Source organism: Pseudonaja textilis, chromosome 1 (genome assembly GCF_049901715.1).
Source record: "Pseudonaja textilis isolate UNSWEBS1 chromosome 1, rPseTex1.2, whole genome shotgun sequence".
NCBI lineage: Eukaryota > Metazoa > Chordata > Lepidosauria > Squamata > Elapidae > Pseudonaja > Pseudonaja textilis.
The window spans coordinates 24,075,238-24,089,259 of NC_141990.1; the positions used below are offsets into that span (position 1 = coordinate 24,075,238).

The window sequence follows — 14,022 nt, forward strand, 5'->3', positions numbered from 1 at the left end:
TCCAGGTGAGCAGCTAAGTGAAGTTTCACCTGGAAGAGCTCAGGTTCCAAGAGGAAGCCTCTTTCGGTTGTATGCCTGAAAATTTAATGGAGACCCAACATGAAATTTTCCAGGCACTGAATTATGATCCCTTTCCCACTGCATTCCCCCATCCCCAGAAAGTTTAAAGTCAGCCCACTTCCTGCATTAGGGCAACATCAATAGGTTCTTAAGCTTAGGTGGAATAATATTTTTTTATGCAAGCCCATTTTTCAAAGGGCTAAGCATAACCAGCAAAATGTTTCACAGTAGCAATGAAGAGTCTTCACTGCAAATTTGCTGCTGGCCAGTGGCACATAAGTTAGCTAATTGTACTCTTTCCCTGGTTCTCTTCTGCAAAGCTTTTCTGAACACACAGAGAGCTCTATGATGTTCACCAGCCATGGCTTTGATCTGTAAATATGTACACGTGGATGTAAAACTTTACACCTGGATTAGATCAGCCTGAAACCTGTCTTAATTGGCCGGGCCTTCTTTATTCTCATGTGGAAACTGGTCACTGTTCCTGCCTTGAAACGTTGCTCTTCCTTGTCCCTTTGTACATCCCCCCCAAAAAACTTCTAAGAATGATCTCCATAAAGGGGCCCATAAAAAGCTCGTTACTTGAGTAGCTTAATAACCTTTTCAAAGCTTCCCTGCCTTACCCCCCCAGCTAAAATCTGAAGGACTGTTATCATGGCAACAGAATGAAAGAGGCACTTCATTGGGCGCACTGCTGTCTTCCAAGCACATGGAAGGCAGCCAGGTAGCAGATGGCTGGTGTGGACTATTCCCTGCTTTCTACTGCCGCTGCTGCATGTTTAAACAAAACAAACGTCATCCTCCTCTTGGTTACTGGCTTCAGAAGAGCTGCACAGAAACACAGCAGGCAAAGGTGCCTGTGTGCAGCCAGGAGAGGGGGCCGCAGCATGCACTCCTGGCATTCTGACAGCAATGTACAGTAGAGGGAGAGAGAGAGAGAGAGACGTGCACCGTCCATTTCATATGTTCTATTTTGGGCCTCTGTTGGCACCGGCTTCTCCCCACCCCCTAAAAAAAGCACAGCTGTCTAATCAAAGGCTGGAGGAAAAAGAGCAGGCAGGATCGACAAGATTACAAGGCAGAAGACTGTGTTTAATTGTTGAGAATTGCATAATTTAATTAAGTGCACCGACACACATTCAGGTCCTTGTGGCAGCTGTGGTCGGGGAGCCTAGAGTTGGGGCTGCTGATGCAGCAGCCTCCCCTGAATGCAGAATGAGGGAGCCAGAAATAGCTAAGATGGCGGAGCGTGTCGAAGACATAGCAGAAGGGCTTGCACGCACATGCCTGACACAGTCCCAGCATTAATTCAAAGCAGCTATTTGGGCTGTTTAAAAAGCAAAAAAAAATAAATGTCTCAAGACCCCTCCTCAGCCTTGCTCCCCCTCCTTGAGGCTGCACGCTAAGTTCCAGAATAAATGACTGAGGCAGCGTTCCTCTAGCACAACTCCTCCCTTGTAGAGAGGGAGTGGGACTCTGCGGCAAAGCTAACATGAACTCTACTACAATGATTAACTTCTGTGAAGGGGGAACTGCTGACTGGCTAGGAACAGAAAGTGGGGGGGATCCTCTGAGAAAAAGCAACCAGCATCCCCCAATCCACAGAGCTCATTTTGCAACAGTATGGAAGACACAGCTCTTTATCCTGAAGAGCCAAAAGAGTCACTTCATCCAGCCTGGGAAGAACCACAGAGATCTATGCAAGCCTGGTCCATATTCCACTCATCAATACTACCCAGAATTATCCAGAGCCGGGCTGCATACCTTTCCCAATAAATAAGGCAGCACCCTTTCAGGCGAACAGAAGACACCTGTTCAAGCCAATAGTTCTACTTTTATCTAGCAGGAAAGGCAACACTCTACCTAAGTCTACTTACTAGTAATTCACTTGAAACTGTAAAAAAAATTTTTTTTAAACGTCATCTTCCTGAATAAAAATATGGATATCAGTTCAAGAAGATGGTCATCTTATTCAAAGGAAAGATTTGGAACCACCAAATCTATGTAAGCCAATACCCAGAGCCTGGATATAATTGTCTATAATGCCTTTGAAAAAATAGCAAAGGTATTTCCCCCCTAAATGCAAATGAGTGGCTTGTATGTGTGTGGGGCAGGATGTAGAACCAACTACAGCCTCCAGTGACTAGCTACCTCACTGAAGCAGCTCCTAACCTGCCTCCATGACATATTTGACACCTGGAAAATCAAATGATTCCAGGCACAGACATCTCTCACATTGGGGGCAGGGATGGAGGGGGAATCCAGCACCCTTGTCTGATTCATAGTGCAATGTTCCATGAGAATGTGCAAAGCAGCTTAAAAAAAAAAAAGCTTAAACGGAGCTCCCCCCCCCCCAAGTGTAGCACTATACGCAGAGAAAAGAACTAGCAATCAAAAGCAAGCATCCCAGGAATTTTACAGAATCAGAGAATAAGAGTTGGAAGGGATCTTAGAGATCTTCTATTCTAATCCCCTGTTCAAGCAGGAGATCTTACACTATTCTGGACAAATGTCTGTCCAATCTCCTTTTAAAAGAATAATAAAATAATTCTTGTTATGTGACTTGAAGTTTTCCCTGCAGAACTAGCACAAACTGAGGGGAAAAAAGCATAGGGCGAAAACAGTACTCTTCTAGCGCCTTACAGACTAACACATTTATGAAAAGCTTCTGTGAAGTATCTTTAAAGGGTTTAAAACTGCAAGACTGTACTTTCCAGGAATCAAGAAGGACTCTTTAGATCTCACAAAGATTCAGTTCTAGATGAAACCTCCACGGACTTTGATTGCTGTAGTCTAAACACACCTTTTTAAGATGTCAACAAATGTTTTATCATGATGTTTTTAGTAATATCATTGCAGATTAATTTCATTGTCTAAGTAAAAAATACAGTTATCCTTTCTCTGTTCCAGCAATGGGACAATAATCCTCAGTTGAAGCGGCTTATGCCTGATTTGTTTAGCTGATTCCCAGGACCAATTCTCTGCAGCCAAGTTAACCTGGAAGGTAATCTTTCTGCAGATTGTACTGTGATGAACCAGCCTTCATTGTGTTTTACCATTTAGCACTGGGTTCAAAGCATACTTTCAGGTTTTAAAAACATGACAAATAATAATCTACGTAAGATATACTAGCAGACATAAGAATTAAAATAGTGAAGTCTTGAAAACCCACTCCTTCCAACCCCAACTGATTTGGGTGAGCCCTTTTTTCCTAATCCAGTTTGGAAATATATGACATATTATATCCCATACATTTCTCTCATAATCCAATCAAGTATCCCTGCCCTTTTGTCATTGGGACTTCTATTTTAGGAGGTGTAACCAAGATGTCTTGTATTTCACTGGGCATAGAATTCAAAACTTAAAAGCCTGCTGGTGAATGGATGAGTTGGGAATCAAGGGGGGGAAAAGGCAAGCTGGGGAAGATAGCAATTCAGAACAACAGTCCTGTCTTTCATGTTCTGGAAAGAAATTATGTCAAAACGTCTCCAATATGCTCTAAAAGATGGGTCTTTTCATAAGGTTTAATGAGCATTGGTAACATTGGAACCAAATTAATTCTTATTGTTAATATCGTATGTAGTATAACCAATCCACATGTGTGACTGCCTGAACAGCAGATCTTCAATTTTTATGCATATTTTCTCTTCCACGGAGATACATAGTATAATATTCAGCGATTTTAAGAAGACAGGCAAACAGTAGTCCTGATTAGGATGATTTGATATGTTCTACTTAAGGAGGGACCAAAGGAAACTTTGCAAAGCCACTGCGAGGTCTATATTCAACATCTGTAGAATAAAGTTACTTGGATTGATTTATATAATTGGGTAAGAGCTAGTCTTGCCTCATTATCTCGGAAAAGTTTTAGACTATTTGTCCTGTGAAGTGAACAAGGCCATCAAGGTCATATTTTGTTCAGTCACATTTGCTTTAAATCAATGTCCCTTCTCTGGTTGGTTACCACCACCTTGGGAAGTGATATATATGGTTGGGCCTATGTAATGGTGAAGGCGTCCCTGAGGGAAGGAGATAGGGGTTCCTCTGGCTATAGGCCTTGAAGCCTTCTGCATCTGGAGATTTTTCATCTGCTCCTTTCCAACTCTGAATGAGGATGCACTCTCCCAACCAGAATTGGTATGCAACTTTGGGAGGGGGGGTCCTCCTGGACTTGTAGCTCCTATTCAAAGAGGAGGTGATAACTGTAGCCAAGAGGGCCCTTGCACAAATCTACCCGTGTTTCCCTGAAAATAAGACAGGGTCTTATTTTCTTTTGGGTCCCAAAATAACCACTAGGGCTTATTTTCAGGGGCATCTTAATTCCCCGCCATGTACAGGAGGCTCAATTCTGCTGCTTGCTCACGGTGGGGCAGGCTGCGTAGCATGCTAGTGCCGCCACTACAAGGCGGGGGTGGGGTGGTGGAGCCGCTTCACGCTAGTTTACCTCAGGGCCCCCGCAGCCAGGCCATCCATGCCCCTGGTTCACAGCACCAACACATCACTCAGACTCCTACTCTGTTGCAGCTGCAAGCAAGCAAGCAGAAGTGGGTTGGCACGTGGCTACTGGTGCTACCATTGTGAAGCAGGTGTTAGGATGTGGATGGCCTGGCTGTGGGGCCCCTGAGGTAAGCTGGTGCAGGGTGTGTGTGGCAGCTCCACCAGTACTCCTGCCTTGCCTCGTGGCTACGGCACTACGAGCAACCAGACAGAATGGGTGGCCAGCGAGCTATGTAGGCTCTTAAGTAGGGCTTATTTGGGGGATAAGGCTTATTCATGTAAAAACATGCTAGGGCTTATCTTCAGGATAGGTCTTATTTTTCTGGGAAACAGGATATCTTGTGCGTCAATTCCACACATTTCTAGCCTGGGAAATTGACTTCCGGTTACTCATTCTTTAATCACCTCGTCTCTGGACTACTACAATATACATCACATGGGCTGCCCTTGTAGAATATTTGGAAGCATCTGGTCAGGAAAAAAATGGTAAATGATGAAATCCAGGATATATGCCTTCTCTTTGAGTGACTTATGGAACCCCATTCCACATAATACAAATAGTCTGGACTCTGTTGGCCTTCCATAAGCCTTAAAGACCTGACATTTTTACCAAGCTTTGAGCTAGTATGTTAAATGAACCTAGTTCATATCATTTGCATGTTTGTGCTTTTATTTTACTGAGACTTTGATATCATTGTAATGTATTGATAGTTAGAATTGTTTCTTTGTTTTATTGTTAATATATTAAATTGTTGTTCGCCGCTTGAAGTCATACATAACATGGATGGCCATATACATATTTTACATTAATTAAATCAATAAAAATAAACATTCAAAGGCCATTTTCTTTTCCTGGTTGATAGGTGTTTACCTTGTCCAAAGAACAGGAATGAGCAAATGGGCTAATAGTATTGTGGGGGCAGAGGAAATTAAGAAGACAATTGTAGCAAACAAGTCTCTTTGATCTTCACCTTCATATACATTTGGCAGACTAAAAGTACCATCTTCCATTTGGCTCTATGTTGACAGACCATAAGAACAAATGGGCAGAATGAGAAACTATCAGACATTAGAATGCATTAGATTTGCACCAATAGTACAGATGGAAGTTATCTTAGCTTCATGTCAGCAAAGTAAACTTTTAATGTGGGGTTTCTAGAAGTATATTTGCTTCAGTGATGGATCTATCCTAAGATTTATTTCCAGATATAACAAATATGTCTAATTTTCCCAGACTTAGTTTCTTGTATACCTTGAAGCTTAAATCAATTCTGCCACAAAAAGAGCTGCTGCAGTAATGGGTGCTTGCTAAGGAAAGAAAAAGGGCTCCCTCTGGAGTGTAATCAGAGTTAATACTGAGCTGATTTATAGGACATCTTGAAGAAGGAAGGCACTTGCTCCTCCTTCTGAGCCATTGAAACTTGGAGCTTTGCTGAGCTCTTGTCACGCTTGCAAGGCTCGGAGCCTCCAAAGCCCAGAACAGTCGTTTTTATGCACTTATTCATGGCCATCAGGCAAATGCAAGATTCATGAAGGGAAAAAGTTGCTATCAGAGATCTCAGGTCAAAGAAAGCAACCAGAATATAGAATAGGGACTGAACCTCTAAATCTTGTTAGATATATACATTTAAAAACCTGGAAGAAGGTCTTGTTAGTTATACTGTCAGGCAACAAATTTCATTCGAAATGAGAAGTAGTTGTGTCAAGGGTTAATAAGTTTATGCTTCATAGGTTGGTAGGAATAAATGATATAAAAATGTGACTCTATGTTGCTAAATTTATTTGCATCTAACCCTATGACCAATGTAACACCCAAACGTTTCATGCATAATCAAAGAAAAATGAGGGTTAAGGCTGTTAACTTACTGCCTGTTTTTGTTCTTCTTCCTATAGAGAATTGTAATTGGAACATGAGAGAGAAAAAGAAAAAAGAAAGGACAATTGTTATCTTGAAAACACAAACACAGTTGAGTATTAGAGGGGACACCAATGTGACTTAACACATAAGGAACAAGGGATAAGAATATAAAACACTGCCAGACCTTAGGTTTTTTTTCTTGTCAGTGTCTCACGCCTAGAGGATTTATGGTCACATGAAAACACAAGAATTTGCTAGATAAGACATGTCCATTTTGTTCCCCCAATGATCAAACATGCTTATAAGTCCACAAAACAAATCACAAACACAGTTGGTTTGTTTTATACCTTCTCCCTAACAATTGTTATTCAAAGCAACTTGGTGTGATATCAGAGATAATATACAGTATAATATATAACAAGTTCACATTGACCACTTATCACTTTCAAATTTATTATTCTTATGAAGCAACCTGTTTTAAAATTCTTTTCCAATCCTAATTCTAATGGCCCTAAACCATGATCTGATTGAATGAATATGAGAAAATCTTGTTGGTTCATCTCCAAATTCTGTGAAAACATTTGTTATTAATTCATTGGACAAATGCTCAAATAATTAAACACTCTCAGTCTATTTTCATATGGTGAAAAGAAGCATAAAAAGGAAGTGCTCCAAGACCCACATAGAAAAATATCTATATTCCAATCCACAGGAGGGTTAATTTAAGTACTAAATTAAATAAGTATTTTATAGATAACAATGGATCAGATTCAGATGTTAGGAACTAAAATGTTCAGGAATATGGAAGACAAAACCCGTGAGGAAATGATGACAGAACATGGGGAAAAAATTGAGTAGGGTCAGGACAGGAGTCTTCAAAGATTTGATAGAAAAAGATGAATTACTGCCTGCTGACCCAGAGGGCATGGCTGTATTTAAGGACTTAAATTATAAGAGGAGATTTCAGATTTCAATAGGTTTTTCTATCAGTATCAGCAAACCATCAGTGAAATCAATTATGTAGAGTAGAGTAGAAAAGCTCTGTCCCTAAAGTTCCATGCAGCTCTCGACCTAATTTCAAAAGCCCTCTGCAAGCAATTAGTTCAGGTCTCTTGCAAAATAAGAGTGCCAATGGAAGAGGCATGGAGAGAAAAGATTGTCCCACCCACATTTGGCCCTGATTGCAGCCACTCCTAGCATGTAGCCCTCAATAGAATACACCAAGAGACCGTAGCCTTGGAGACAAAAAAAAATCTTCCTTAAGTTAGAGATATAGGGTGAGTCCTTCCTCATAAGAGCCTTTTAGCGGATGCTGGGCAATCCTCTGTTGAGATAATCTAGCTTTAGAGTTCCTGCATCAAGTAGAAACCTGGACTGTTTTTTGGTCAGAAAGAAGCAAGAATGGTGCGAGGAGGGAAACACAGCAAGTGCTAAACGCTGGAACAAGCAATTTCACTCCTATGAACCAAAGACAAAATGTAGCACAAGAGCCACTTCAGATCTATGCTATTCCTATATGCTTCAGCAACTAAACTGGTTCATCTCAGAACATTGGCCAACACCTTTGGTGAAAGAACACAAGGTTTTGTATGCAGAAAATCCCAAATCCAATCCCTTAAAATGTCAGATAAAAAGAGATCAGTTGAAAAAGCACGCTCCAAGGACTGAAATAGAAGTTCACAACACAGATGGCCAAGTAGCACCGCAGGTACATTGGCCATAGGATGAGTGCAGGCATGATATACCTTTAGCAGCTTCATGAGTCCTTCCAGTTGTACCATCAGTTCCCTTCGACTTTCTTGAAGAGCAGACATTCGTTGTTCCAATTCATCTTTCCTTTGCCTGTTCAAGATTAATAAATGGATAATTTCATTAGTTTGTTATCTTGTCCTTTCTGTTCTGATTATCATCGCTTCTGTAATCACTATCCTAAATTAATGTGGGAGAGATTGGTTGATTACCGCAATAGCCTTAATTCGGCCAGTAAAGTTGGATTCTGCTGGGCTTTTTCAGGTGTTGGCTGGGAAGCCTGTTCATGTTCCAGTCTGAGGCGTTGGATTTCTTGAAGTATTTCTCTAGAAAAATAAATCTGAAATTAGTTAAACACGATTCTTCTTTTTTACTCAAATACCCTGGATGTGCTTTTCAGAGTTTGAAAGGGCCGGTTGATACTCCAAATATATTCTCCTATACATTAATAAAGTCTAAACTGGTAGGGGCTGACAAGGAAAAGGGTGTTGGAATCATGATTGATAGCTTAATGAAAAAAATCACTCTTATGTGCAGCTGCTATAAAACAAGACAAATTCCATGGTTGAAACCATTAGGAAGGGAACTGGAAACAGAAATGTCTATATAATAATGTTGTTATAGAAATCTATGGGCTGAGTTCACATTTGCTGTATTGTGCTCAGTTCTGATCACTGCACCTTACAAAGAGTATTATAGCATTATAAAATGTGCAAAATGGGGCAACTAATGATTAGGGGAATGGTTCCCTACAGGGGGAGATTACAACACCTGGGGCTCTTTAGATTGGAAAAGAGAATAAAGGGAAGTATAATACAGATACATATAATCTTGCATGGTTTAGCTAACATGGAAGAGCTTTTCTTCTGTAACAGTGTTAAAACTCAAGGTCATGTATCTGCAAGACAAAAAGAAGGTAATATTTTCTCACATAGTGCACAATTAAATTGCGAAAACCAAGGGCAGCCATTGGAGGTAGTAACAACCCCAAACTGAATAACTTTTAAAAGGGAACTGAATATTAGTTTATCAGAAACCATTAATATTGATCACTGTTTACTGCTCTCTGAAGAGGCAGCAGACATTATTATATTTTATTATTTTTTAATTTTTAATGCTCCTTATCTCTCCCATATAAGATGCCATTATATACTGGTTGTTCTCAAACAACCAGTATGAGAGGTCCCTTTGATTCATGCCAGACTTGTGACTCCGCAAATACATCTAGTAGATCTTTGGGAGTAGGGAGTTGAAAATACTAGGTGAGGCAGTCATGCCATCGTGCAAATAGGATGACCTAGGTTTCCCCCCACCCAAGCCTTGGAGACATAGTTTTGTTATTATTTTAATATGCTTAGTACATTATAAGGCCAGGATGGCAAACCTATGGCACACGCATGCCACAGGTGGCACGCAGAGCCCTCTCTGCAGGCAAGCGAACTGTCGCCAAGGTCAGCTCCACCACACATGTGCGCGTGCCTCCCACTGGCCAGCTGATTTTCAGGTCTCTGCAGAGTATGCACGGGGCCTGGGGCGCATGGGGTAGACACATGCGCATGCACAGGGGACGTGCTGCATGCGGGAGACATACACACATGTGCGGGATCATGCACGCATGCACGGGGTGGCATGTCCCCTCCCGCAGCCCGCTTTTGTTCCCAGGAGGTTGCAGGATGGTCTACTAGGCCCAAAACAGGGCGCAGAAGGGTTGCTCGTGCATCCGCGTGGGGGCACATGCGCGTGCACATGGGCGGGTGGAGTGTGCATGCATGCGCAGGGGGTGGGGCATGTGGGGGGTCGCACGCACATTGCATTATGGGTGTGGGCGCACACACTTTTGGCACACGATGACAAAAAGGTTAGCCATCACTGTTATAAGGCATATTTAAAATATAAAACATATATTTGTTTTACACTTTCCATCTAACAAATGGCAATGCCCAGAGTTGTGCTCTAAGATGGGTGGCCAGACAAAACTTTTAAAGAAACAAATATAAATGGCTGAAATCATATCATCAAAGGGATGGATTTTACATATGGCTTATTAGGAAACATGTGAAATTTGCCTCACTGATTACAATCAGTATCAGTATCCAGCAAACTCAGTTTGCGGCTTGGACCCCCCAAAAACCACCAAACCAGCTCTATCTCCCTAAAATATAGTCACCTTGAACCTGAGATGAGCAGGGAAGGGGGGAAAGAAGGAAAAGCGAGAAAGAAAGAGATAGACAGATAGATAGATAGACAGACAGATTTATGGAAGGAGGAAAATCAGGACTATAGCAGTAATTAAACACCTCAGCCAATTAGGTCAGGATGAAGAAAGTTTGCTTCCTTAAGAGCCCATAAAAGCTGACATTCTCTCTCCTTCCCTCCTAATATCTTACCGGTTCTTGTTTTCCAGTTCTGCTATCAGTTGCCTTTGCTGTTTGTTAGCATCAAAATTGAATCCCAGATCTATTGGTGGCCGTGTCTGGTAAAAAAAAACAGGCAACATTTAAATAGACTGACTGAATTCTGCCTAGAATATGCAGAGAAACACAAGAGCTATGCTTCTATGGAAAACTCATGAAAAAGCTAATAAAAGAATTCAGAAAAAAGTTGCATGGTTCCATGCTCACATTGCTTTGGTGGGCAGTTTCTCAACATCTGGCAAGAATGGCAGGGGGAAATGTACAAAGAGAGAAACTCAATGAAGTACCTTGTTAGAAGAAACTGACATGGTGGAAGAACATGGGATAGTTGGCCTTCTGGATCCTAAAATCTTATCCTATAGAGAACACCCCATGATCCCTAATTCAATAAACCTTCAATGCACTCTTTAATTGTTTTGCTTTTACTAATTGGGAAGAAGTTTTTTTCCTACAGGATGTTTCCTAAGGCAACATCAGTCCAGAGGTGGTATTCAGCAGGTTCTGACCAGTTCTGGAGAACCAGTAGTGGAAATTTTGAGTAGTTCGGAGAACCAGCAAATACTACCTCTGAGTGGAGATTTTACAGTATCCTTCCTCTGCCACGCCCACCAAGCTACACCCACAGAACCTGTAGTTAAAAAAAATGAATCCTACCACTGCATCAGTCCCAATTAAATCAATCATAAATGTGAGCGTTAGTAGGGGAATGGATTTTTTTTATTACTATTTATTACAGTCATGTTTGAAGAATGGTCTAACTGTATTATCCCTCAAAGTCTATATGGGAAAAGAAGGGAGGATAAATTGTGCTCCGCACAAGTAAAAAAGAACTAGAAATTAAAGATTCTTTTAATCCACAAAATATTTTACCATCTTTTGAAAAGGTTTTTTTTTCTTGGCTGTGATTAGAGAATCTTTTGAAAAAAAGACTTTGAATACACATTGACTAAATATTCCAGCATGGTTTTCAACTATATGAATGCCAGTTCCATAAAGGGTGAACAGGGCTGTATCTGATGCAATCTGATGGTTTTAACCAGAGGCACTCCCAGCATTAAATATTCTGATACACTGTAAAAACCTCAAAACAGCGAAGTGTTATCACATCTGCCCAGCCATATTCTAAGTCCCAACATTTAGCCAGCTAACTATAGATAGCCAAGTATTAAACAAGATTGGCTCAATGGCTAAGACATGGAGTTTGTCGGTCAGAAAGGTCGGCAGTTCGAATCCCTAGCACTGCATAATAGACTGAGCTCCTGTTACTTGTCCCAGCTTCTGCCAACCTAGCAGTTTGAAAGCATGTAAAAAATGCAAGTAGAAAAATAGGGACCACTTTGGTGGGAAAGTAACAGCGTTCCATGTGCCTTTGGCTTTTAGTCATGCCAGCCACATGACCACAGAGATGTCTTCAGACAGCGTAGCTCTTCGGCTTTGTAACTGAGATGAGCACCGCCTCCTAGAGTCAGAAACGACTAGCACGTATGTGCAAGGGGAACCTTTACCTATTGTTGCTCTTCCTCATTTAATAAAACATTTTTACAGCATTCTCCTCCAGATCACCTCAAACAATAACTATCATCGTCCTTAATGGCATCTCTATTGATCCATTGGTATTAAGTTTCAAGCTTGTCTTCTTACACAGTGCCAATGTACACCCTTCAGTAACTGTTGCCTATGCTGCACATATGAAAGAAACATATGAAAACATGGAACTGTTGTTGAAGTACATACAGTACACCAAATGCAACTGTGGAAATCTGTGGAAATCTAAAAGTAGTGGTTCTGCTCCTTGGAATGCAACTGGGATATACAAAGTACTACTATTAATACGTATGTGAATAGAACAGCCATACAAGAGAGTAACATTACATTAAAAAGAAATGGCCACTCCAAAAGATAGAACAGAAAAATGTGGCACATGAATGTGGCACTTTGCCCAACAAAGATATGAGACAGATGTTTCTAAAAAATAATGGATGTCAAGATTAAGAAAGGCATTTTTGTTGGTCCATAGATCAGATACATCATCAATGACAAACAGTTCAAAGATATGTTAATAGGATCAGGGAAAATTGGTTGGAAAGCATTCAAGGATGTTGTTGAGAATTTTCTTGGCAACTACAGAGCACTAAAGTACATTCAGCTGGTTGACAAACTTCTTTCAGCATACAAGACCATGAAGCACAACGTATCACCAAGGATTCATTTTCTGCATTTACACTTGAAATTCTTTTCCAAAGATCTACATGCAGTCAGTAACAAACAAGGGAAAGGTTTCACCAAAACATTGTCAGAATAGAAAAATGGTATGAGGACAACTGGAATCCATCAATGCTGGCTGATTATTGTTGAACAATGCAGTAAGATGCATCAGACATTGAGTACAATAAAAAAAATCAGCAATCAGCATTTAAGCCTGTTGAACTCATGCAGTGTGTTGGAAACATAGAGTTTCCATTACATTATAATCATTAAAGGGTAATATTTCTCAAGATTCCTGTGATACAGTCATTCTGAAATTATATTTTGTTCAGTTTGAATTGATTTATCCTAATTGCCAAAGGTTTTTCAGGAAATAAAGCTTTTGGAAAAAAAATGTCTGGCATTGTTACCAATTAAAAATTTACTAATACTCAATTAAAATGTGATTTTGTGGAAACACCTGTCATAATATAAAACATATGACCTACAAGGTCCCTTCCAACTCTGATTATCTGTTATTCTCTTACATCTTAATTTAGAGATATGGGACATGGCATATTTCATTTATACCTCTAGTTTACACAGACAGTTGTTGCAATCTGCTCAGGAAGAATTGAGGAGCTGATAAATATAGAAAGCATTCATCTTGCTGACTCACTGAAGGACAGCGATCCTCAAGAGGTGAGAAGTGGCACTCATATTCGAGAGCATATAGACTCCCATTTCAGGGCACACATTGCTCAGTGACACTCAAGGCAACGAAAAACATAAATCAGTTGGAAAATTATTTTGGATGGTACTATTTCTAAACTTGCCAGCAAAAGAATATAAGAGAATATTAATAACAAAATAACAGAGTTGAAAGTGACATTGGAGGTCTTCTAGTCCAACCACCTGCTTAAGCAGGAAACCCTATACTTTTACACATATCGTTGGTCAATCTCTCCTTAAAAACCTCTAGTGTTGCAGCACACACAACTTCTGGAGTCAAGTCGTTCCACTGACTAATTGTTCTAACTGTCAGGAAATTTCTCCTTAGTTTTAGGTTGCTTCTCTCCTTGATTAGTTTCCATCCTTTGCTTCTTGTCCTGCCTTCAGGTGCTTTGGAGAATTGGCTGATCCTCTCTTCTTTCCTCTCTTCTCTCTTCCTTCTTTTCATTAAACTAGACATACCCGGTTCCTAAAACCATTCTTCGCGTTTTAGCATTCAATCCTCTAATTATCTCATTGCCCCTCTCT

The 14,022-nt window shown here is 40.6% G+C and overlaps 1 protein-coding gene across 9 annotated transcripts in view; it reads right to left on the bottom strand.

The window, feature by feature from the left end:
• Positions 1–14,022, bottom strand: part of DTNB (dystrobrevin beta) — a 111,708-nt gene that overhangs the window by 31,322 nt on the left and 66,364 nt on the right. For 5 of the 9 annotated variants that reach the window (XM_087929177.1, XM_087929172.1, XM_087929159.1 and 2 more), the window contains 4 exons: positions 10,552–10,637; positions 8,377–8,490; positions 8,161–8,257; positions 6,424–6,444 (listed from right to left, as the gene is read on the bottom strand). In XM_087929177.1, the coding sequence (XP_087785303.1) occupies positions 6,424–6,444; positions 8,161–8,257; positions 8,377–8,490; positions 10,552–10,637 (318 nt within the window). The remainder of the gene's footprint in view (positions 1–6,423; positions 6,445–8,160; positions 8,258–8,376; positions 8,491–10,551; positions 10,638–14,022) is intronic. The other 4 variants (XM_087929191.1, XM_087929183.1, XM_087929167.1 and 1 more) reach the window with 1 other exon arrangement.